Below are 27,351 nucleotides of genomic sequence, written 5' to 3'. Positions count from 1 at the left end.
AAAGTATTTTTTGATTAAATGCAATACATTTGAATATGTATTTTCTCGTTATTTCATCTGACTCCATAAATGAAAAGGTTTTAGTGATATCTGTGCATCATTAAATGTGAGCGAATGTTTGACTATTCTTTTTAACTCTTTAATGAAAATAATGTCAAAGTCAGTTAGAATAATCAAATGTAACAATTTATTATGTCAGGTAAATGTATCATGCCAATTACATAATCAATTCAAAGATAATCAATACAAAACATCAAAAGCTCTGGATTAAAGAGAAAAGATGCGAACCCGACATTAAAATACATGATGCGAAGAATTTTGGTCATTCTTAGCATCATGGGCCAACTTGAGTTACAAAAAGGCCCCGATCTTCTCGTTGCATTCCATTATATAGACAGAACCTCTTTCACATGGAAACATCTTCTAACAATGGAAATTTGCATTCAGAGTTGACACCTTTTGGGGGTGGGAGACCATTTGCTAGGAGACCACCATCCTTTGTGTGCCAGTTATCCCTCAACTCTTAAAAACCTTATTACCTTTTTGTAACCCGCACAAGGTTACTGGAGTGCAACCCTCTATTCCGCCAGAGGGTGGCGCGTACACCCCCAGTGAATCTTTTAATAATAATCAATACACCTTTCCTCCGGTGAAGACGCTGCTAGAAAGCAACAAGGACTGGTATGAAAAATATCCTCTGACAGAAACAAATTCAAAGATAAATCTCCAAATATTATTAAATATTAAAATATTGTGTGTCCATTAGGTTGAAAGTTGAGCGAGAATTAAGCCGCATATCTTTGTGATCTCCTCGAGAAATCTCCGGTAAGGATGATAATACTAAGTGTTATGCTGACTGTGCTAGCTTGCATATTATGGTGCAAAATACTGTTCTTCTAAAACCAATCGGAGTTGTGACCCTGATTCTTGCTGTTTGATACCATATAGACACAGATTCAGATTGTTTTATGTTGTTTGAGATGCTCGTAAAAGATCGTTAATCGCGCTAGCCGCGTGCTAATCGCGGGCAATTCAAATGTGAATGTGTTTTGATTTTAGCTCTGCTGCTAGCTCAGCTAGACTAGTCACCACTGTAGCAGATCTTTGATGGTATTCACATGGCTAAAGGTGACTTTATACCCTGTTTTGTTGACTTACAAGTCATTTAATTGAGGAGTGTTTATCCTCTTGTTTGTCATATGTCATATAAGGGCGATTTAGTTCATTTAATTGCCAATATACATATTTGATATGTATATGAGGAGCAGAAGTTCATCTTAACTGTTAAAAAGAATAAATATATTAAAATGTGATGTTTACAATGTTATTAAGATGCTTAAATAGATTTAAAAGGTTAAAAAACATAAATATCCGGTTTCAGAATTCCCATGATTTTATATCTATACTGTGAGATGGAAGTACATGATTGATTGTTGTTCATTGGAACTGACTTATGTTATGTGGTGTGATGTGTACCTATTCATTTACATAATGATTAGAGTATTTATATCCTTTACAATTGGTTATATTTGATTTGACATTTGAATGGAGAAAAGTTGATTAGATTTGAACCGAAATGAGGCATAGTAACTAATGCATTCTGTACTGTATGTATAGATTGGTTTTTTTGAAAGGGATAAACCATCTGAATCTGACCCTGGTGGTCAGTGGCGAGCCAACCACAGAAGTGAACGAACCAAGAGCCTGGTGTGGCCAGCCGTGGCATCTTTGGAACCATCATCATCCTGTGCCTTCATTTGAAACTCAGATAAGAACACACGTAAACATACCCGGGTAGTGAAAAGAGCATACACACTCCAAGAAACACACACACACACACCAAGGACTTCCATGGACTCTTCCATTTTGTTTGAGTTGTTTATTTTGGGATTTTATTGTGCACTGTGCACTCAGGAAGCCGGCTTAGATAGGCAGGGAATGTAAATAACTGTCTTCAATTTTGTGTAATACATTTCTCAAATTTACCTGATTTGTGTTGTCTGTTCTCTGCTAACTCTTTTACTATTTCAGGCTCCGTAGTCGTACCTAGACCTTCTGATAATAGCCAGCTTTAATTCATAGCTACTTAAATTAGTTATCGGTTACACTGACCTGAATCGTGGGTTACATGTGGCGAGCCAGCCAGGAGTCTGGTTATGTGTTAGCAGTGAACCACATTACACGTGTGTGAAACTATTTTCTAGTGTGTGAGCTCTTTGTTATCTTTTTATAGATCACTCTTTACTAAACATGGAGTTCATAGCAAGCTCAGGTATCAAAGTCCCCAATGCAGTAATGGTGAGTGGTTTGCTTGAATCACCAGAAGATGAGGAGATCATAGACTTCCTCAAGAAGTATGGCTCCATGAGACTTGTCCCAGTTACTGACATTAACTCAGAGTTCTATAAAAACCTGATTATTGAGTATAAAGATGGTGTTGCCATTGAAGCCTTAGCCCCTCTTCTGCCCTACACACATGAACTTAAGGACCGTCCAGATGTAAAGTACTATGTTCAAGCTCTGGCAAGTGTGTACACCACTAAAATTGGCTGCAGTGTTACCAAAGCCTACCTTGATGAAATAAAGAAGTTAGCGAAACTGAGTGGACGAGGCTTCGAAGAGGTGCTGAAAGACATGATGTCAGAGATCAGTGAGACAATCGAAACTGATGGCAGTGGTGATGATGAGTTTGGAGCCAGACAGCTCAGCACGCCTCTTGACACATTTGAACCCCCACACCCTCAGCTGCTCCCAGATTCTTCTCGGGAAAGGTTCATTCATAGTGGTGCTGAGCCATGCCCACAGGCTGATGTGAAGCGAAGTCTGTCCATTGTGGAGAGCGACTTGAATCCACCTGAAATTCAAAAGGTCATTGTTGAGCACATTGTAAGGAGAGATGAATTAAACACACATTCACACTTTCCCATCAAGCTTCGTTCATTCTCAGGCAAGCTCCCCAGACCCAATAGTGAGACAGACTACGACACATGGCGTTCACATGTTGAGCTTCTCAGGAAAGACCCCACCCTGTCTAATCTTCAGAAATCACGGAAAATATTTGAAAGTTTGCTCTCACCTGCAGCAGACATTGTCAAAAGATTGAGCCCTGAAGCTACTCCTGAAACCTACCTTCAACTGCTGGACGCAGCCTTTGGAACCGTTGAGGACGGCGAGGAGCTTTACGCCCAATTTATGAATACTCTTCAGGATCCCGGTGAAAAGGCCTCTGCTTACCTCTGCCGCCTTCAAGCTGCCCTGAACCTTGCTGTTAAGAGAGGAGGAGCTGCTGCTGGAGAAGCAGATAGACACATCCTCAAACAGTTTTGTCGCGGGTGTTGGGACAACCCTTTGCTCTCTGACCTCAACCTCGAAGATAAGAAAAGTCACCCACCAGCATTTTCAGAGCTCCTGTTATTAATCCGCACTGAGGAGGATAGGCAGGCAGCTAAAGCTACACGTATGAAGAAGCACCTTGGCTCACACCGGCAGCGGGCTATGGCAAGTTCTCAGAGTGCATGCGTCTGCAGTCAACAAGCAGCATTCCAGCCTGAGTCTGATCCATTGACAGAGCTTAAACAGCAGGTGGCGTCTCTGCAGAGCCAACTCACCACGCTGATGTCTAAGAAAGTTAAGAAAGCCCCGAAGACGAAGGGGAACACTGAGCATCCGTCAGGTGGGCCAGCATCTAAACTTGACCCTAGAGTACCAAGTTGGAAACCTACCAACTTAAAGACAAGCACCCAGCCGAGACCTTGGTATTGCTTCAACTGCGGCGAGGACGGTCACATCTCCTCAGGTTGCAGTAACAATCCAAACCCCACTCTCGTCAATGAAAAAAGAGATCAATTGAGAGAAAAGCGGCGCCTCTGGGAGGCTAAAGAACACTCACCAGATTGTAAGGATTTTTAGATGGAGTCTCAGTTGCAGGGCAAACTGAGGCTGAAGCAGTTCACCAACGCCCTGCTAAAGATAAAAGTGATGCCAAGCCCAAGTTCAGTGCTGCTTTGAACCAATCTAATGTTAGAAAACACCCCTTCAGAGTCCCGAAAAAACTTATAGGCACAAAAACTACAGGCCTAGTTACCATCCAGGGCAAACAGTTCAACTGTCTCCTTGACACAGGTTCGCAAGTAACCACAGTCACCAAGTCCTTCTATGACGAATACCTACCTGAGCAACAGATCGAACCACTCTATAACCTTCTGGAAGTTGAAGGGGCCAATGGTCAATCTGTTCCCTATCTTGGATATGTCAAAGTCACAATCACCTTCCCAAAACAGTTCCTTGGAGCTGAATATGAAGTCCCAACATTGGCCTTGGTTGTTCCAGACAGCAGCACTTCAGGGTACAAGATACTGGTTGGTACAAACACACTCGATGTAGCGTATGGTATGTGCAGAGAGAAAAGTCCAGCAAGCCACCATCCTGTCCCAAACGGCTACAGGACTGTGCTGAAAGTACTTCAACTGCGACAGGAACAAAGTCATGACAGTAACATCGGACTGGTAAGGATGCAAGGCAGAGACAGAAAACTCATTCCAGCTGGAGGAACAGTTGTTCTGGAGGGAGTGGCATCAGTTAAAGAGTTCCATACTGAGAGGTCTGCTATCATGGAGTACCCTTCATCCTCTTCTCTGCCTGGGGGGCTGCTAGTAAAGCCCTGTCTCGTTGATCTACCAGGAAGACTACCAGTTGTGGTCTCAAATGAGTCAGAACACAACATCATCATCCCAGCTAAGTGTGTGATTGCTGAGCTCAGTGCAATCCAGGCCATTCAGTCTCACAGACAGAGCGTGACCAATCCATCTGAACCAGAACGCTCCAAGGCAGCTGACCTAACCTTTGATTTTGGTGAGTCCCCGGTCCCTCCAGAATGGAAAGACAGAATTACTCGAAAATTAAATAGCATGCCTGAGGTCTTCGCCCAGAACGACACTGACTTTGGAAGGACAGACAAAGTCAAGCATCACATCAAACTGTCCGATGAAACACCATTCAAACTCAGAGCTCGGCCGATTCACCCACACGACGTAGAAGCTGTTCGTCAACATCTTCAAGAGCTTCTCGATGCTGGGGTGATCCGTGAAAGTGAGTCTCCATTCTCCTCTCCAATCGTTGTAGTCAGGAAGAAGAATGGCCAGGTACGCCTCTGTATTGACTACAGGAAACTGAACCTGCAGACGGTGAAAGACGCCTATGCACTTCCGAGGCTGGATGACAGCTTCACAGCACTCTCCGGTTCCAAGTGGTTCAGCGTCCTCGATCTAAAGTCTGGCTACTATCAGATCGAAGTTAACGAGGTTGACAAGCCAAAGACTGCCTTCGTGTGCCCACTTGGTTTCTGGGAGTTTAATCGCATGCCTCAGGGAGTGACAAACGCCCCAAGTACCTTCCAGAGACTGATGGAAAAGTGCATGGGAGACATGAATTTGAAGGAAGTTGTCGTTTTCCTGGATGACTTGATAGTCTTCTCAAAAACTTTAGAAGATCATGAAGCCAGACTCACCAAGGTCCTCAACCGCCTGAAGGAGTATGGGCTCAAGCTGTCCCCGGAAAAATGCAGATTCTTTCAGTCCTCAGTCCGGTACTTGGGGCATGTGGTCTCAGAGCAGGGGGTGGAGACCGACCCGGAAAAGATTGCAGCACTAAAGACCTGGCCAGTCCCTCAGCATCTAAAAGAGTTGAAAGCCTTCCTTGGATTCTGTGGGTATTATAGGAAGTTCATTAAAGGCTATTCAAGTATTATGAAACCCCTGAACGACTTAACATCTGGTTACCCACCTCTAAGGAAGCACCCAAAGTCCAAGGAAAGGAGTGGCCAATACTACCACCCCAAAGAACCATTTCTGAACCGTTGGACTCCCGCCTGTCAACAGGCATTTGAGATGATCATCGGCAAGCTGACAACGTCCCCAGTTCTGGCCTTCGCAAATCCTGCACTCCCTTACATCCTTCACACCGATGCAAGTTCCACCGGCCTCGGAGCGGCCTTATATCAGGAGCAGGAGGGACAGCTGCGTGTCATCGCCTATGCAAGCAGAGGGTTATCACGTAGTGAGTCCCGTTATCCAGCTCACAAGCTTGAGTTTTTAGCGCTGAAATGGTCTGTAACGGAGAAGTTCAGTGACTACCTCTATGGCAATCAGTTCACAGTAGTCACTGACAGCAATCCCCTTACCTACATACTTACCTCAGCCAAACTCGATGCAACCAGCTACAGGTGGTTAGCTGCTCTCTCTACCTTCTCCTTTAAGCTCCAGTACCGCCCCGGAAAGCAGAATGGAGATGCTGACGCACTATCGCGACGTCCCCATGGCGACCTGCGTGATGACCCCTCATCTCGAAAAGAGTGGGACAGGATCCGCCAGTTCACACAACACCATCTATCAGATCCAGATAACATTAATGCTGTGGATCAGGGGGTTGTTCATGCCATCTGTGAGAGACAACTTATTTATTGTGCCAATGATGGAATGGGCGGAGATGGAAGTATTTCCCTCGTCGAGAGCCTTGCCATCTCTGGAGATGCTGTACCTGACAGCTTTGAGCAGGAAGATGAGCTTGGAGGGCTTCCCATCATCCCACACTTATCAGAGGCAGATCTCAGAGACAAACAGAGAGCTGACCAGTGTATTAAACATGTCATCTCCCAGATTGAGTGTGGCGAGAAACCACCGCCCACTGTGAGAGCTTTGCTTCCAGACCTACCTCTGTTGTTGAGAGAGTTGACCAGGCTTGAACTGCGGAATGGCATCCTCTATAGAACACGCCAAGAAGAAGGCCAAACACAGTACCAGCTAGTCTTACCTGAAGAATTTCGTGAGACAGTCTTAATGAGCCTGCATGACAACATGGGTCATATGGGAAAAGACCGCACGCTGGACTTGGCCAGAGCCAGATTCTACTGGCCGAGGATGGCCTCTGACATTGAGAGGAAAGTCAAGATGTGTAACAGGTGTGTGCTCAGGAAAACCTTACCTGAGAGGGCAGCACCTTTAGTGAACATCATGACAACAAGACCGCTTGAACTGGTCTGCATGGACTTCTTGTCCATTGAACCGGACAGAAGTAACACGAAGGACATTCTCGTGATCACAGATCACTTCACAAAATACGCAGTGGCTATTCCAACACCAAACCAAAAGGCTCAAACGGTTGCAAAGTGCTTATGGGACAATTTCATCGTCCATTATGGTATTCCAGAGAAACTGCACAGCGACCAAGGTCCTGATTTTGAGTCGCGGCTAATCAAACAACTGTGTGAAGTTGCAGGCATACAGAAAATTCGAACAACTCCGTACCACCCAAGAGGAAACCCGGTGGAACGTTTTAACCGCACCCTGTTAGATATGCTTGGCACTCTGGAAAACCAGGATAAGTCACACTGGAAGGACTTCGTGAAGCCTTTGGTCCACGCGTACAATTGTACCAGAAGTGAAGTGACTGGGTTCACACCGTATGAGTTAATGTTCGGACGCCAGCCACGCCTGCCAGTCGACCTTGCATTCGGCTTACCTGTCAAAGAAGAACAACAGAAGTCACACTCCCAGTATGTAAAGCACCTCAAATCCCACCTTGAGGAGAGCTACAAAATAGCTACAAGGAGTGCTGCCAAGGTAGCTGAAAAGAACAAAACAAGGTTTGACAAGCGTGTGACTCCTTCTGCTCTGGACATTGGAGACAGAGTACTTGTCAGGAACGTACGCATTCGTGGAAAGCACAAGCTCGCTGATAAATGGGAGTCCACCGTCCATGTGGTAGTGAGGAAAGCTGGAGACCTCCCTGTCTATACAGTAAAACCAGAGACCGGAGAAGGCCCCTGGCGCACGCTGCATCGAGACCTCTTGCTCCCATGTGGGTTCCTCCATGTAACACCAGAACAACAACCCAAACCACTTGAGCGCCGCAAGACACGCCAGACCATTCAAAGTGACCCAAGAGAAGTTGATCAGTCTTCAGATGAGGATGATATCATTCCTGTTACCTGGTCCCAAAAAGAACCAGTTCCAGAGGTAACCAGATATATTGTCTCGCGAGATGTTCCAAGACACCGTGATCCAAGCCATTCTAAAGAGAATCTGACGACAAACCTCAACAGGGTGACTGATGATGCTCCAGCAAATTCGAATAGCCTACCTGATGTTACTCCAGTCAACCAAGTAACACTGAACCTGAACTTACCTGGAAATGAACCTGTGGAAATAAAAGACCTACCTGGAAATGAACCTGTGGAAAGAGAGACAGACTCACCTGGAAATGACGACCTTGTGAACGGCTCAGATGAGGACTATCCTGAACAACTTCCAGTCCTCTCCGATATGCCAGAATGTGATGAGACAAATGTCCTTGAAAATGAAGGAGAAGAGGAGATTAAGGAGACAGAGGAACAAACAGATACTGATGACCTGATCAGGAGATCTGAGAGGAACCGTCAGCCACCTAGGCGGCTGGACTACACTGAACTGGGAACCCCCTTAGTCACAGTGGTGAAATCACTCTTTCAAGGGCTGACTACTGTGTGGGACGACATCATGAGTGAGATTGATGCGTCGGCTCATCCCCCTGTTCTGTCCCCTCCGGTGATAACCATTTGAACATTGCCATGCACAGGGACGTGCATAAGTTTGGAGGGGAGAGTGTAACCCGCACAAGGTTACTGGAGTGCAACCCTCTATTCCGCCAGAGGGTGGCGCGTACACCCCCAGTGAATCTTTTAATAATAATCAATACACCTTTCCTCCGGTGAAGACGCTGCTAGAAAGCAACAAGGACTGGTATGAAAAATATCCTCTGACAGAAACAAATTCAAAGATAAATCTCCAAATATTATTAAATATTAAAATATTGTGTGTCCATTAGGTTGAAAGTTGAGCGAGAATTAAGCCGCATATCTTTGTGATCTCCTCGAGAAATCTCCGGTAAGGATGATAATACTAAGTGTTATGCTGACTGTGCTAGCTTGCATATTATGGTGCAAAATACTGTTCTTCTAAAACCAATCGGAGTTGTGACCCTGATTCTTGCTGTTTGATACCATATAGACACAGATTCAGATTGTTTTATGTTGTTTGAGATGCTCGTAAAAGATCGTTAATCGCGCTAGCCGCGTGCTAATCGCGGGCAATTCAAATGTGAATGTGTTTTGATTTTAGCTCTGCTGCTAGCTCAGCTAGACTAGTCACCACTGTAGCAGATCTTTGATGGTATTCACATGGCTAAAGGTGACTTTATACCCTGTTTTGTTGACTTACAAGTCATTTAATTGAGGAGTGTTTATCCTCTTGTTTGTCATATGTCATATAAGGGCGATTTAGTTCATTTAATTGCCAATATACATATTTGATATGTATATGAGGAGCAGAAGTTCATCTTAACTGTTAAAAAGAATAAATATATTAAAATGTGATGTTTACAATGTTATTAAGATGCTTAAATAGATTTAAAAGGTTAAAAAACATAAATATCCGGTTTCAGAATTCCCATGATTTTATATCTATACTGTGAGATGGAAGTACATGATTGATTGTTGTTCATTGGAACTGACTTATGTTATGTGGTGTGATGTGTACCTATTCATTTACATAATGATTAGAGTATTTATATCCTTTACAATTGGTTATATTTGATTTGACATTTGAATGGAGAAAAGTTGATTAGATTTGAACCGAAATGAGGCATAGTAACTAATGCATTCTGTACTGTATGTATAGATTGGTTTTTTTGAAAGGGATAAACCATCTGAATCTGACCCTGGTGGTCAGTGGCGAGCCAACCACAGAAGTGAACGAACCAAGAGCCTGGTGTGGCCAGCCGTGGCATCTTTGGAACCATCATCATCCTGTGCCTTCATTTGAAACTCAGATAAGAACACACGTAAACATACCCGGGTAGTGAAAAGAGCATACACACTCCAAGAAACACACACACACACACCAAGGACTTCCATGGACTCTTCCATTTTGTTTGAGTTGTTTATTTTGGGATTTTATTGTGCACTGTGCACTCAGGAAGCCGGCTTAGATAGGCAGGGAATGTAAATAACTGTCTTCAATTTTGTGTAATACATTTCTCAAATTTACCTGATTTGTGTTGTCTGTTCTCTGCTAACTCTTTTACTATTTCAGGCTCCGTAGTCGTACCTAGACCTTCTGATAATAGCCAGCTTTAATTCATAGCTACTTAAATTAGTTATCGGTTACACTGACCTGAATCGTGGGTTACATTTTGTTTTACTTATTTGGAAATGAGACATTTGTACCAGTCGCCCTGAGACATTTCAAATGATACCAAAATGTACAATACTCGATGATAATCATTCACATTAAACTATATATTTTCTTGGGTGAATTCAGGTGATCTGAGCATGAGAGAGAGGGGGTGAGGGATGAGGGAATGAAATGTAGATGAGGATGACTCGGAGGTGAGACTTTCGTCTCGATAGTGCACAAGGGGGAGTTCAAATGTTCATTTCCAGAGAGGTCTCTCAGGGTCTGGTCGCTCTTCAACTAGACTGTCCGGCATTTTCTAATTTCTCAATTCTTACATTACCAACTAACTGTTACTATAAAGTATGTGTTGTTCTTTAAAAAAATGAGATCAATCTGTGGAGGATGTCTTTGGACTAATTTCATAGAAATATTATTCTGTTAGTCTCTTGCTTTCAATAGTAGCAGCTGAGTGGTGTATTAGCTTTTACCATTACCATTTTTGAAGAGCTACTTGTCATTAGATGTTATTTGGTTGGAGGGATGCCAAGAGCTTCATGCACTAGAATTGAAGACTCCATGGAATCCATAAGGAATGTTGACAGGCACTTCAGCTCTTCCCAGTTCTTCAAAAGTTTTGGCATCTAGGACTAAGAGAAATGTACTCTTATCCTGCAGAGAGAAGAGACAGAAAGAGTTTAGACAAAATACGCACGTTTGTTTTTTAAAGGTTTTTTTTTTTTTTTTACACACATTCAGGGTACCTTAACTGGTGTGATGATCACAGACAGGATGACTCCATCGTCCTCTTCCTCAGCATTGGGTGAAGGAATGAAGACAGGCTCTGATGGGTAGAGATCAGGTTGGTGCCATACCTGTAAATCAATTCATTTAACAAACATAAACACTCTTAACATTGTGAGCCAAATGGACACGAAAAGTTTTACAGCTGTCATATATTACATATTTTGGGATTTTTTGGTCATTGTAGGTATCAGTCATAGTCCCAGTTTAGCAGCTATGGTCATAATTTGATCTCACCTTGAACTTTTTGCTCTCCAGATCCATCTTAATTAAGGAGTCACCCACTAGGTGGCGGAAGCCACAACCATAGTAGTATCTATAAGGTTTGGTGTTATATTTTTCATAGTTAATATGAGGAAACTCCAAGCCACCATAGTCTTTCAGGTCTTCACCATGGAGATCCTCAAATGTGCAAAACACCTGTGAGAGAGACATTATGTAGTCCTAAAAGAGCTTTAGACTCGCAAACACGCAAATGCACATTTTGTGACATGTATCAATCACTGTTATTTTGAGCACATAAAAATGTGAAGGTCTAAATACTGTAGTTACACTACCGTTCAAAATAATCTCTTATGATCACAGAGCCTGCATTTATTTGATCAAAAATACAGTAAACAGCAATGTTGTGAATTATTACAATTTAAAATTTATTTTTTAATATATTTTCAAATGTAAAAATGCTGAATTTTTAGCAGCCATTACTCCAGTCCTCATAGTCACATGATATTCTTATATATGAAACATTTCTTATTATTAACAGTGTTAAAATTGCTATGCTGCTTAATATTTTTTGTGGAAACCATGATACATTCTTTGAGGAACAGACAATTCAAAATATTATAAATGTATTCACTGTCACTTTAAATCAATTTTAAGTGCCCTTGCTAAATAAAAAATATTGACCCCAAACTTTTGAATTGTGCTGTGTGTGCGGGCAAATATAAGCAAACAATACTACAGACCAAATTCCATGAAGGACTGTGAAGAAAAAACAAGCACAAAGACAACACCTGGTTTTTAGTTCGGCAGACAGCGGTGGCGGTGCTGTCAGGCCTTGTGTTAAGATTCTGTTCCAGTGGTGTTTCACTGGTGATGTGGAGAGGAAGCACAAAACGACGGGGAAGCGGCTGGCACATAGTGTTATACATCTGACAGAAAATAGAGAGTGGCAGGACAAATGAGACTGTCATTTATGTAATAATAATAAAGTGCATAATACTACTACTAATAGACTTAATAATAATAGCAGTAGTATTGTTAACAATGTTTTTGTAATAATAATAATAATACACCTACTGGCAGATGGTGTAATACATCTGAGAGAGAGAGCGACAGGACTGACAGAATGTAATTTATGTTATAATAACAATAATTATTATTAGTATTAGAGTTAAGATAGACAGAGAAAGAGAGTTTAAGGAAGAACATAACCTCATCCAGTGCCTCTCCCGATTGACGCAGGTTCTGGACGAGGAAGTTGTTTATGGCCTGGCCTTCGTCGGAGCAGCACATGTCTAGCATGAGGAATCCATCCTGCTCAAAAGCATTGATCTGATGGAAGGTGGACAAGGCCTTGGTGTAATACTTCACTGGCATTTCCTGCAAAGAGAGATAATGAGTAGTTGGCTAAATTGTTAAGAAATCTTTAATTATTTTTTTTCCTTAAATATAATCTGATAATGTATTTATGTCCTCCATCAGATTTCGTTGAACCATATGAAGCACAATCAGTGAACAAATATAGAATAACCTCATTGTGCCTCTGTGAGACTATTGTCATGACAGTTGCCTTACCTTTCCAGTTTGTTTGTCAATAAGGTGGAAAATGGTTTCCTGGTTGGGGTCCCAGTAAATACCCTCATTTAAGGATTTCCCCCTTAGTTTACCAGTCACTATCTTAAACAGATCCATCTTAATGGGCTGCTCGATGAACACTACATAGTTCTCTGACATGCCTGAAAGGTTCAGGAAAATAAAATGTTTTTTTCAGTGCTGCACATTCATAGGATCACTCCATTCATACTATATGATTACACCATTCAGAGTGCCTAGCAATAAAATGACACATGACTTTAAGAACATACAGTGGATGTGCAATAAAATGACACATGATAGTCATTGTTGAATGACTACCTGTCTGTCTGTCTAGGAGATCTGAACATAATAAACATGACAAGATTTTCTTCTTCACTCACCAAAGCTGTGATAATAAGAGGGTTTGGATTTGTCATGAGGGGCGATAGAGCATAGTATCTTGGCTCCCTCTAGAGTATCTGTTGAACTGTCTCTTTCTGGGGGCACCCTGATGATGTTATAGAGAGCCCCTATAAAACACATCACAGCACAACATCATGCCACCTAAAGATCGGTCAGTATAAAAGGAGAAGACCAGAACCTAACCTTTGTTTCCGTATGAGTTGCCCATGTTGTAAGCCGTGCCATCTGGATCAATGTGTGGGTGAGCAGTAGCACCGTTCACAGCTATGAACTTGCTCCAGTCCACCTACAAATAATCATCCTTCCTAAATTAGACATGCCTGGTTGTTGGTCTAGGTTGGTGACTAAAAGCTGGTTATTCTTCATACCTTCTGTTTGGACTTTAGAGTATCTGGATCCACTCTGTGCATGTAGTTTGTCTCTGTGCTGACGTAATAGTCACCCTTGTATTTAACAAAGTTGACGCTGGCATTATCTGTTGGCTCTGGAATTAGAGAGAGAAAAATACCTTTTATTTATTTATTTATTTATTTATTTTTGGACTTTGAGGTGGCAATGGATTTAAAACCTTAACCTTTTTGACTCAAAGGACCCTAATATTCGAAGGTATTTCTTATGTAATTTTGACAAATCTGCTTATTTTCAGACTTTTTTTATTAACAAAACCTGGGATTATTAATTATAGGCTATTAAAGGTGCACTACATCATCAAAATGCCTCATATCATCATCAATTTTCTTTTTGAACAAGTCAATACATCATCAATACTTCTTTTTGTCTTACCCTGATTCACTATGGTAAGCCTATTCTAAGTGTTTATATTTTAGACCTGACAGGATGTTTTTTGCGGGAAATACATAATTTGCCCGCGCGTGTCTCACACGTAAATAGAGAAAAGTTGCTCCGGCAAATTCGGCAACTTTGACGCGTGCATGTCTCGTGCATGGTGTGGTAGTGGTGGTTAGTTGTTTGTAACAACGAGCGAGAAAGGTTGACATTGAGCAGGCTAAATCTCGAACCTCCATGGAATCAGACCGTTTAAAAAAAACACTGAAAAGAGAGCGTGACAGAGCTAGTAATACAGCGAGAATCAACAATGGCTTGGCTTGACAAGAACCGAGGGATTTGAAATGTTGTAAAAGTGACATGGAGATGGCGTTTTATTACTCAACAGGCGAGTATGGTATTTTATGCCACATGAACTAGCTTTCTGTCAGAGTTAATCAAAGCATTATCTATTGTATTATGGGTTGTTGTATTGCTGTGCTGGAATTTATTTTACCGTGTTTATTAATGGGTACAATAACGTATTCAGCTAGTCAGCTTGAGATCCTTTCCATCTAAACAGGTTATGTCTCTTAAGCCTAGTAGTGAATGTTTGATTATGAGCAGTAGGATAATCTCTCTCTCAGTTTTTTAGTTATGAAAAAGACCCAAATACAGCCGCACAGTCACGCAGAGCCGAAGCACAACCAAAACAATATTCTTCCGCAAAATGCATGCGTTTTTTGTTTGTTTTGTTTTTACTGTTAGAAGACTAAAAGGTACATAGTGTACCTTTAAATTAACTACAATTAATTTAGCATTTACAAAAGTTTCAAGAACAGAATATTATTCCATAAAAACAATATTTATTGCGGGGGAAATGATTTCGAAATGATTTCAGTTTCACCTTGATTTTTTGCATTTTAATTTAGATTCGAGTTTAAATTAGATTAGAGATAACAATAATAATTTATTATTCAAACACTTTTAAGTCAGCCCTCTTAAAAAAAGTTTGATGAGGCCCCCTATGGGCCCCAGCCCCAGCCCCCTGGATAAGAACTACTGGTTTAAAATGATGAAATTGTTTTTACAGACATTTTTATTTACAGTATATTTCTTTTCATATTGATTTTAGTTGTGTAACCCACATATCCAAATGCAAACCTCATGATGACATTAAGTCACACTTCCACCATACTGAGAGCTTAATGGATTTTTTTTCTCCATCCAGTGGTGGGTTTTGTTTATTCATTTCTTAAGGCATTGATCTTAAAAATGGTTGTGCAATATTTTATTTTAAAAGACCCATATTTAATTGATAATTATCTCATTTATAGTGTCCAGAACATTCTGCCAGCTCCATCTCAACACTTTAGTAGTCGTGTCACTTTAGTTCATCCTAATTGAGTGCTTATGGTATCTGATTTAAATGTGTTCTCATGATTACAGACATAGAGTTGTTTGTCTAGGACACACTTTAGACACACTTGGACGCTTCCACTGACCACTCGTGTCCTCTTGAGCAAGGCTCTCATGCCTCTTCACTCTTTCAGAAAAAGAAAGAGCCTTTTGTAACCTGTTTAAAGCAGACAGCTATTCGTGATGTTTACATTTTCTAAACTGATTGAGATCCGTTTCGCCAGCACAGCTAACCTCCTTACTATCATTCACACACATATTCAACATCTATACGTACTTATCATCTCAAATCTGGACAGGAAGCGCTGAAAAATGTTCTTGCAGGGATCAGGTAAAGCCAAAGTGCCAAACTCTGACACCATAATGCGGTTCCTCTCGCTGTTCTGCTTATACGAGTCGCTGCTCAAAAAACGGCTTCTGTATGTCACCTGACCGTCCTCAATCCGAAAGCGATGCATCAAGGCCATGCCATCAAACCAGTGGTTATAGCTGAGGAAAAATTGACGTGAGCAAGAGTGCGCCTGAATATGCATGTTAGAGTTTGAAAGACATATTATTGTGATCAAACAAATCACAAATCGAAATTTAGAATAACAGCCTTGTGTGAAAGGTTTCATTAGTTGTCCCTAGTTTGGTCACTACCTCCACCACGGCATATCCCAAATGACTGAATTACACCTTTCAAAATGTCATTAGCTGTATAGCCAATTACTAACTGCTAACCAAACAGATTAGTTCATTTCTTTTACTATTCCTTACATTCCAGTGATGTTCTTGTAAGATCAAAATAAATCACCATATATTAACAGTAGAATAGCCATACTCACTGCTGATTCCCAAACTCAAACTTTCCTGGACCATTCCGCAGCAGACTCCCACGGATCCAGGTTGGGATGGTGCCCTTAACTGTGGTGGGGATGGGCTCAGGTGTCTCCTCTACAGAACTTACCAAGGGACTGATGCTTGGCAGCCCATGTACTTTTGTGAAGTGTGTTCTCTGAGCAGCAGCTGTTAAAATCACAAATGATTTACATGATATACAAAATCTGATTATTTGGCAAGTTGACAGAACAGAAACTGTTGATCAAAATAACGAACAATAGATCATGTAATAAAGATGCACTTATGAATACAAAGGATCTAAAATCATGATAATGGTAATACAATTACCATTTTTATAAAGAGTACTGTCACTTTTATATCAGCAATCTAAACTGCAAGCCTGAGTTATGTCAAATTAGCCGTAGTAAGTAACAGATTTGCAGACATACAACTTTGCTCTAACCATCACTATTTGGGTCAGCTAAAAGAACAAAGGATTGAAGTCAACAAATGACAGAGCTGAAATGGCAGAGAGTCAGCGATATTACAAAGAGAAGTATTACCTTTAGAAAAACAGTCCCTCTCTACACACTCACATGTACGGGGATACTGATACACTAATGCATAAATAATGAAGCAACTACATGGACATGCACAGACATTTCTTTCAGAGAAGTCAAAGTTAAATTAAGTTATTCATAAGTAAGCTGTGACTGCAGCTAAATTTAAACATATGATAACACTCAGACTCAAAGTATATCGGCCTTTCTCATATGAATACACAGGAATGTGCACTGCCCTCATATACACTGCATTGCTTCACCCACCCACAAATGCGAACAATCTCAAAGCCTGTGCATTAGCATACAACAGAAAGTTAAACGTGCAGATGTGCATCCATGCAGAAGAGCTCTCATTCTTACCAATTTGTTTAGGCTTTCTGTAGGACATCCTGTAGATATGTGAGGCTGCACCCTTGATTAGAACAGAGGATAAAGAAGAGTGTACGACAAATTGTAAAGAGCAATAAAAACTATGTGCACGCAGAAGGGAGGAGACGAGCTTTCTTTATGCATCTTTTGCCAGCTGTTACATAACACGATTACGTGACAGCGGGGGAGGGGATGGCCGTGTGTGAGAGAAACAACAAGGCTGAACGGAGTTGAGAGGACTTGGATAATACTACAAAATGCACTTAACGCATGAAAAATGCATTTATCATTAGGAGAAATTTTCTTTGCATTATTCCATGCAAAAGTGCATATGGTACAGGGTTCATGTGCATTGTTCACATTAAAGAGATGAAAATTTGTCATTAAGCATCATGTAACCATGTGCAACACATCATAGTTGTTGTGGTTATTGATAATTATGTAAATATTTAATGTCACATTAAAGCAATCAATACAAATAATAACATTAGCCACTTGTTACAATAAGCTAAATACTGTGAAAGTTTGGTTCAGACTGAGATCAACAAAAACCAAAACCCTCAACCGGTCTAGTGGTTCTTGTTTTACATTCAACAGATTTTTTACTTTTACTTTCAATCACTATTTACATTTAAGCAATGCTAGATGCAAGTGGAAAATGTTTTATACTTATCTATTATCTTTGTGTTACATATACTGTCTTGTGTTGAACATTTGTCTGGATCTCAGTTTAGTTAGCAACAAAAGCTAAATTGTCACAGCTCTTGGTTACAACAAACAACACAGTTATAATAAAATGCAGAGATAAACAATAATAAAAGCTTACCTTTGCTAGTCCTAAATGCATTTTAAGTGCACTTGTTGGCATGATTAATGCAAATACAAGAGAATGCTGCTAGCTTAAAATTCTTATTTACACTGGACGGAGCAGTATGACCCACTTTACGTACACTTCAATCCCAATAAACTCATTCACTTCCTGGTCATTCTTTGGCTCACTGTTTTCTTATACCTTCAACTGATTCATTGTTTTTGAGACTGTGAAGTATTACTATGCACAACATTCTTATGAAAGTTCACATTTATCATGTTTATAATGACAAGATATTTGCAGTGAATGTCTGTCAAATCAAAGATTATAGGAGACTTTGTGATATTTTTGACCATATGATGCAGAGGCCAGGTTCTCTTAGCCTACTTTAGAAAGTATTTCATTATAATCAGAATACAAAAATAGGAGGTAAGATTGATCTTACGAGGAATTTGACTTTGAAATGGACAGACGTTCATTCACTCAAGTCTTAGTGCTTATATTGTCTGTTTTTTGTTTATTACTTTTAACTCTGGCAGGTGACCGTGTCATTATCATTTCATTTGTTACATGTCTTATAATGGCTCTAGAAGAACACATTATACAAAGGTTATTTGTATAGCTTTCTGGTTAAATGCATCCAAACTAACCAAAGAACTTTGACTACTAAATGCAATCGCCAACATAAGTAAATATTTATTTTTCCATTTCAAATGTTCAATATTCGTTAAAAAAAAATCTAATTCAGAACTATTTAAACTACCACCTAAAATTCAATTTTGTTAGATTTCACTTGTAAATAATTCAAATTTACACAATTCAAATTCAGATCATATTGTCATATTTTAAGCTCCATATCATTATATTTACCTTTTATTTGTATTCTGTGAAAATATAAAGGTCCTGCTGGCTTTTCAGAGAGGTGTTCAAATACTTTCAAATCAATCTTACAAAACATATTTGGTGCCAAGTAAGATTTTGGTCAAATATCAAACTCAAAAAAATATATCTATTTGAATTTTTATTATATCATATGTTTGTACTGCACCGGCAAATCCCTGCTGATTCCCACTGCTAAAGGAACAGTGAGAGAGTCCAATAATTTAGTATTATAAGTTTAACAAGATGATTTCTTTTTCTTTTATCAGTTGGGGTTAGTAAACTCCAACCATGAATCAACTTAAAAAGCTATTCAGAAAAATAAATGAATAAATAAAAGCAGTAATGAATCTTAGCAGTTTATTCTGTGCAATAATCTGTTATCATGCTTCAAGTAACAAATACACAAATGTATACACAAGTAAAGTTCTTGGTTTTAATGCATATTGTAAACAGATGTGACCTACACAGACAATGTGATTACGATCACGCATTCCCAATAAAACTGGAAAACATTGACCTCTGCTGGAGACCAACAATAACTGCTGAAATAAATACACACACACACACACACACACACACACACACACACACACACACACACACACACACACACACACACACACACACACACACACACACACACACACACACACACACACACACACACACAAACACACACAAACACACACACACACAAACACACACACACACACACACTGCTTGTTCTCATATACCAAAAAGGAAAACAAATGATCAACAACCATGGTGGCATGGTTTCTGCACATTTTTTAAAGTCAAAGTTAAGGCTTTTTAAGACCTGAAGAAATAAAAGTGAATACTGTATTAGAGGTGTGCAATACTGACAAAAACATGTATCTCGATATTTTCAAAGATTTTGTTGATAACAATAATAAGATGATATTTTGCTGAATGTGTTTTTGTGCTGGTACCATGGCTGGTTTAGACAGCTGACTTACAAAGACATTCATATTATTCATATTCAATGCTTGCAAAAATCTAAATCACAATGTTAACTTATTGTTCATTTAACTGTTGTATAACATAAATATCACATTTGCAATCATGCTGATATTTGGGGGAAATGACACTCTTGCTTGTGTGATATTAATATACATCACTACATCATATGATATAAATATAAGACAAAAACTCATCTGGGCAAAAATGCCTGTGTATCTTGAATTTTTGGGGCATATGAAAGTACGAGTGACATACTTGATGCATATTGTTAAAACAATAATTACTATATAATCTGCGTTACATATCCCACACCCATAAAGAATAAACTTACATTTGGACTAACATTTACCAATTTTCTTCTCCTTCTCTCTTCCTTTCACACGGCAGTAGGCTATAATATAAATTATAAGGCTATAATTGTCACGTGAACAAGTAAAAATCCAGAATAATAAAAATCACATTTTTAATTTGGTAAAGTATTTAGATACATCTAAGTCAAAGTGTCATCTAAAATGTAAGACCTCTCAAAAGTAAAAATAAGACTTAAGACTTCTTATGGCCTTACATTTTTAAGACTTTTTAAGGATCTGCGGGAACCCCGGGTGGTCCTTGGAAATGCTCAGTAATTACAGGTCATCGACAAAGCAATATATATATTTTTTTTTTTTCACATTTCTCTTCATTTAGCTAACAACTAAACTGTCTTTGTGAAATATCATTGCAAATATTGTAAATCAAACATGTAACATATGTAAAGAGACCTTAAGTTGTCTTCTGTAAAGCTGAAGGCATGTAGGCCTACCTGTTCAAGTACCTAAACAGCAATAAATCATTCAAAGTCAGTAAGTTATATTTATATTTGCCAGAGCAGGGCCACTGCCTTGCAGAGGCCAACATCATGGTAATTGAAATAGCAGAGACCAAAGAATGTGGCTGTAGAGAGCATAAAAACACCAGCTTTAGCCAGCTTGATCTTTGCATCACCATGGACATAGTCAGTAAGAACTTGACCAATCCCCCTGCAGAAGGAGAAACGTATTGAAGAGTGTAACGTTTGTTTACATAATTTAAATACATGACCTCACTGATGAATGAGGTGCCTCATTAGTTCACTTTCAATAAAACACCTGATACAACAAGCATAATAGAGCAGGACTCTTCAGACACACGAGTGTGACACGCACTCACCAGTGTCCGTGCAGTGTGAGAGCTGCAGCAACAGAGTAATCCACTACCGGAGCAGGACACAGGTATGCGGCTGGAACCATGCCTAGCAGAACTATACTCAATACCCGTTCACCCGTCCAGTGCTTGGAGGCTGCCTTTGAACTTAAGACAGCTAAAAAAAACAATTAGAAAATTTCATTTCACCTGTTAACGTCCAATTGTGTATGCAAAGTAAGAGAGTTAAAAAAAAACAGTGTCTTCATTTTTGCACAAAAGGAAATTCACAGTTTTAAATGTTGATGTCCTTATTTCAAAAATATAACAGCAACAGTTTCAAATTCAAAGTTTCAAAACAGCAAACAACCTATAAAAAAATCTACACTGTAAAAATTTTTTTTTTTAACTTATTTTAAATTAAAAATGTAAGTTATGTTGCTGCTTTAAATTAAGTACAATCAAATTGTCTGTACAAGTCATTTCAACTTTAAAACTGACTTAAAAATCCAGTTGAGTCTCGTATAACTTATTAAAGTTGAAATTGCATAAAGTAATGTAACATAATATGTTGCCATGAATTATTGATCAATATTATTTTTACAGTGCATAAAAAAAAAAATACAATAATGGCTCTTCTAGCATGTCATTACAATACAAACATTAAATTAATTAATGTTTAGATTTTCTTTTTAAACTATAAATAGTGAGGAAATGTTTGTACTTACCTTTACATGTCCTCCAGCAGTATGGATGAACATAATCGAGTGTCTCTGTTAGTTGATTGATTGATTGATTGAAGTCTTTATTTCGAACATGAGAGAAGAATATGTAAAATAAAATACAAAAATGTTTAAAGCATTTTTTTTTTTAAATAAAAGAAAAAAAAGAGAAAAAATAACTCCAGATAAGCCGTAACAAATTACAATTTTTTTTTTTTTTTTTTTCTGTGTGAACATACTTCTATCTCATGTGCGAAAAGGAGTAGGAAGAAGCTAAACTTATGTACTCCTACCCCTTTAATTCTTACATTCCTTTAAATAACAATTTTTTTATGTTATTATTATTTTTTGTTATCTGATATCACATACACACTTATACACACATACATATATACATACATATACATACCTGTACGCATACATATACATTCATGTATATACATATACCTATACACATACCTACATATTTACATACCTACATACATGCATCAAAGTGACCACTAACAAGTATTTAAATCATAACAAAGGAGCACTCCTACTTTCACTACAGTGCTTCTTGATACTTCTTGAAAATCTGTTCTTTATACATTTTTTTGAAGAGGAATATGTTAGGGCATTGCTTTAAGTTTTCGTCTAGTTGATTCCACAATTTAACTCCGCAAATTGATAAACATAATCTTTTCCTTGTTGTTCTAAATCTATTAATCTTAAAATGTCCCCTTCCCCTTAAGTTGTACCCTCCCTCCCTCTCTGAGAACATCTTTTGTATATTCCCTGGCAATAACCTATTTCTTACTTTAAACATGAATACTGCAATTTGATATTCAATTTGATCATGGTATTTTATTAATCTAGACTGCAAAAATAATGAATTTGTGTGTTCCCGAAATCCGACATTATGAATAATTCTCATTGCTCTTTTTTGCATTATAACTAGCGGCTGTAGTGAATGTTGGTAAGTGCTTCCCCAAACCTCTACACAGTAATTCAAATAAGGTAACAATAATGAGCAGTACAAGATACGAAGAGATTTAAGATCCAATATATGCTTAGCTCTTGCTAGAATTGCAATGCTTCGGGACAGTTTGTTTTTGATGTATTTTATGTGAGGCTTCCAGCAGATCTTTTCATCTATGATCACTCCAAGAAATTTATTTTCATGTACTCTTTCTAAGTTAACACCCTCTATCTGTATCTGTGCTTGATGATTTGACTTACAATTTCCAAATACCATAAATGTAGTTTTACTCAAATTTAGTGATAACCTATTAATGTCCAACCATTGTTTTATTTTCTTAAATTCTGAAGTGATTAGTTCCAAGAGTTGCTGTAAGCTGTCCCCTGAACCAAATATGTTTGTATCATCTGCAAATAATACAAAATTCAATACTTCAGATACTTTACAAATATCATTAATGTATAATAAAAATAACTTTGGTCCCAACACTGACCCCTGTGGAACGCCACAAACCATGCTCAAACATTCAGATGAATACTCTCCTATCTTCACAAATTGTTGTCTGTCTCTCAGATAACTACTTACCCAGTTTAAAACTACCCCCCTAATCCCAATTCGTTCCAATTTACTGATTAATATTTCATGATTTATTGTATCAAATGCTTTTTTTAGATCAATGAATACTCCAACTGCATAGTTATTTTTGTCTGTGGCATTTGTGATTTCTTCAATGAGTTCTGTTAGTGCTAATGATGTTGAGTTTTTTTTCCTAAATCCATATTGACTGTCAGAGAGTAGGTTATTTTTATCTATGAATTTTTCTAATCTGTTGTTAAATAGTTTTTCTAAAATTTTTGAAAATTGTGATAATAGAGAGACAGGCCTGTAATTTGTGAAATGGTGTATATTTCCAGTTTTGTATAGAGGGGTGACTTTTGCTATTTTCATTTTTGTTGGAAATTTGCCGGTTAAAAATGATAAATTGCAGATGTTCGTTAGTGGTTTGGCAATCCCCTCTATTACTTTTTGTATAATTTTTATGTCTATTCCATCATGATCAGTGGATGGTTTGTTTTTGCATCCTTTAACAATATCTTTTATTTCTTTTTCATCAACTGCTGTCAAAAATATTGAGCTGGGATTTCTTTCTACTAAATTATTATAATTCCTTTCTAATATTTGTGGAATTGGAATTTGCTCTGCTAAGTTAGGTCCCACATTTACAAAAAATGTATTGAACTCATTCACCACTTCCTCCATATTATTGATATTTTTATCATTATCAATAAAGTAATGTGGATAAGTAGCCTGTCTAGTATTATTTTTAATAATATTATTTAAGATGTTCCACATACCCTTAATATTATTTTTATTATTATCTATTAGTTTTGCGTAGTATTCTTTCTTACAAGTTCTCATAATACTGATTAACTTATTCTTATATTTCTTATATCTATGTTCAGTCTCTATAGTTCTATGTTTTATAAATTCTCTATAAAGTGTATTTTTCTTTTTACAGGCATTTTGTAATCCCTTGGAAATCCATGGTTTATCATTTTGTTTTTGTTTCTTACTAAATATTTTAATTGGGCAATTTTTATCATATAATAATTTAAATATTCTTAGAAATTCTTCATATGCCTTATCTACATCTTTTTCATTATCCATAAACTCCCAATCTTGTGCTAGCAGATCAACTTTTAATGCCTCCATTGTTTCTTCTGTTCTGACCCTTTTGGAAAATGTTTTTTTATCCTGTCTATTTAAACTATAATTATTGTCATACACTGTAAAAATTGGTAAGTGGTCACTGATATCATTAATCAGTAATCCACTCACTGTATTATTTTGTATGATATTTGTAAATATATTGTCTATTAGTGTTGCGGAATGAGAAGTAATTCGGCTGGGTCTGGTAATTTGGGGATACAGGCCTAAACTAAACACGGTGTTAATAAAATCTTCTGTCATTTTATGATTATTTGGGTTTAACAAATCAATATTGAAGTCCCCACAGATGAACATGACTTTTTGCCTAGTTTTTATAAATGTTTCCTCCATCCAGTCCTTAAATGTGTCAATATTCGAACCTGGTGACCTATATATACAACTTACACTAATATTTTTCTTTTTTTCCATACATATTTCTATTGTGACACATTCCAGCAAATTATCCACCACCATTGACATTTTTTCCACCACCTTATAATTTAAATCCTTGTCCACATACAGTATCACACCACCCCCACTCTTATTTACTCTGTTAATAGAAGACATTTCATATCCTTCAATTTCAAAATCTGATCCTTTTTCACTGTTTATCCACGTTTCAGTTATTGCAATTATGTTAAAGTGCTGTTTCAATTGTTTTAGATAGTATTTGATACTGTGAAAGTTGGCATACAGACTTCTACTATTAAAGTGGATAATAGATAACTGCTGCTCGGTCTTGATTGAACTATTAAATTGTTCATCAGTGTAATAGTGACAGTTATTGTTGATGCTAGCAAAAAAATTGTTCACCGGATCAATGTCATTTTCCATGTCCTGTTCATGGTGTTCCGTGTACTCTAAGGTGTTCAGTTCCAGGTGCTCATATTCAACCAATCTTTGTATTAAGTGACTATCTCCGTTATGTGTGTGAATTTTATTTTGTGACATAGTGGGCTTTAAAATTTCAACATATCATGGGCCTACCTGTTTATGTGTTGATATTAGCTGGTCTTGGTTGTTTTGGTGTACTGGACCGGGGATGAATAATCAGTTTATCCTGCCGTAAATAGGCAATGTCCCCCTTTTCTCTCGCCGCTCTTAAATCCGGCATGAGTTCTTTTCTTTTCCTTCTTACTGCCTCTGTAAAATCTTCGTTGATGTATATTCTGGAACCTTTTAGATTTTTGGATCTTTGTAGTATTTCCGTTCTGTCCTTGTGCCTTAGAAGTTTTACCACAATTGGCCTTGGTCGGTCTCCTCCGGGTTTCCCTGTACGGTGAGCCCTCTCTACCTCCACCTCGCGTTGCAGCTGTAATTTTTCCTTCACAACTTTTTTTATCTTCTCCTCCGTCTCTGACCAGGTCTCTCCTTGTGACTCCTGTATCCCGTCAAATACCAGGTTATTTCGCCTGGTTTGGCTCTCCAGATACTCCACTTTGTCCGAGACCGCCAGCAAGCTGTCACAGACTTTAAAAATATCATTTTGCGTCGAGGTATTGCGTTCCTTCAGATCTGTTGTCTCAGTTTTAATATCATCCACTTCTTTTTGTGTATATTGCAGGCTGGTTTTTATTTCTTGTAGTTCCCTGGTTATTGACTCTAATCTAGAGTTAGTGGAATCCATTATTAGCTTAACAAAGCCTTTGAAATTGTCGTGTTGTTGTTCCAGTAATGCGGTATACATTGCCTTTTGTTGCTGCAGCAGTTCATTTACACTGCTGATAGTCACATATTCGTCTTCCTGTTTTGCCTCTTTTTTTGGAGGCATGTTTTCCACTCAAACGGCTCAGTTTTTCCAGCCTTTGGTTTTGTTTTCCTTTGGTTTTGTTTTCAAAATATCAGCACTTAACAGCCCTTGCGTCTTCCAATGTTTCGCTTTTAGCAAACTGTCCTGAATAAAGTGGTTGACAGGGCAGTTGCTTGGGCACTTGTAGAGATGCACCAGTATTAAAATGCACCGGTCACATTCACCATTACTCAGAGTTCGCATTAAAGGAATCGCTAGACTTTGTTTCTTGCAGCAGTCAGGATCGAGATGTTCAGTTTAGGCTTAGTTTTAACTGATCGATATGCCCTTTTCAAATTCAGCTCCTCAAACGAGCAAATCGCTATTACACGTTTTACAACCTTGCGTCGTAAAGATAACATTGTGGACGCGACTAACAGAAACTGAGGAATCATTGTTTAATTTTGTCAAGCGTTATACGCCTGTCCTGTATATGGGGAGAGGGAGAACTACGAAATCGCCTGTAATTGACCATGGTAACGTGCATTTAATCATTCTTAACTAAATAAATAAAGTTATATATAGTGTGATAAGACGTTTATTTGAATTATTATTGTTTATTAAATTATGTCGTAGGCTTTGGAAAATGTCCAACTTTTGACTGGGTGGGCCACCTGGACCCACTCGTAGCTTCGCCAGTGGATAAGAAAATGACTAAAATGCATTTAATAATAAGTTATCACTGCTCACGTGTGATGAAGCTGCGTGGATCCTCCCAGCAGGCAATGGGAAAGGCTCTAACGTTACATCTCGATTCTTCTGATATGCAATCAGCCCACGAGACAGGTGTGTGTTGCAGAGACGTACAGCTGCATAATATTTTACGTTTGAAAATGTATATATTAGGCTATAGGCTAGAACAAATATCAACAACTTGAAAGACAAAAAATAATAATAATGCTCCGTGACTAATTTATGTGATGTTAAATCTGTCAAACAGCATTTATGTGCATTATATCGTATAACATTATATAACTCTCATATTAATTAATCCGGATAAAATGTTAAAATGGTGACTTACGTCTTATTCCTCTTTGGCGGACCGTGCTCAAACAAGTCAAGCTCGCCATGATTGTTTAACTAAGGTCAGATCAGTGATTTTAAGGACGAGCGGTTTCTTTAACAGCAGCGGGTCATTTTTCTCATGACTCATGAGTCCGTTGTTTAACT

General features: G+C 38.5%; 1 protein-coding gene across 2 annotated transcripts; it reads right to left on the bottom strand.

Moving 5' to 3' along the window:
* Positions 1-164: 164 nt before the first annotated feature.
* On the bottom strand, positions 165-27,351 carry bco2a (beta-carotene oxygenase 2a). 2 transcript variants are annotated; one of them, XM_084413397.1, is made up of 15 exons: positions 27,203-27,351; positions 26,872-26,990; positions 17,159-17,210; positions 16,241-16,421; positions 15,691-15,902; positions 13,598-13,713; positions 13,413-13,515; positions 13,208-13,336; positions 12,807-12,967; positions 12,444-12,611; positions 12,023-12,160; positions 11,247-11,429; positions 10,970-11,080; positions 10,222-10,877; positions 165-539 (listed from the first exon to the last, which is right to left on the bottom strand). In XM_084413397.1, the coding sequence occupies exons 1-14, from the start codon at positions 27,249-27,251 to the stop codon at positions 10,761-10,763; spliced, it is 1,839 nt and encodes a 612-aa protein (XP_084269523.1). In that variant the 5' UTR covers positions 27,252-27,351; the 3' UTR covers positions 165-539; positions 10,222-10,760. The 2 variants fall into 2 exon arrangements, with proteins under 2 accessions (XP_084269523.1, XP_084269524.1); XM_084413398.1 differs by lacking the exons at positions 26,872-26,990; positions 27,203-27,351 and adding an exon at positions 17,994-18,152.

Source organism: Rutilus rutilus, assembly GCF_951802725.1.
Source record: "Rutilus rutilus genome assembly, chromosome: 7".
NCBI classification, from domain to species: Eukaryota; Metazoa; Chordata; class Actinopteri; order Cypriniformes; family Leuciscidae; genus Rutilus; species Rutilus rutilus.
The sequence above is the reverse complement of the archived record's forward strand: the minus strand, read 5'-3'. Positions and strand labels throughout refer to the sequence as shown.

Coding starts and splice junctions, on each gene's coding strand:
- bco2a (XM_084413397.1), bottom strand. CDS start 27,251: ATGGCGAGCTTGACTTGTTTGAGCACGGTCCGCCAAAGAGGAATAAGA. Junction 16,422..17,158: donor CAGAAAGCCTAAACAAATTG/GTAAGAATGAGA, acceptor TGATTTTAACAG/CTGCTGCTCAGAGAACACAC. Junction 12,612..12,806: donor TTGACAAACAAACTGGAAAG/GTAAGGCAACTG, acceptor CTCTCTTTGCAG/GAAATGCCAGTGAAGTATTA.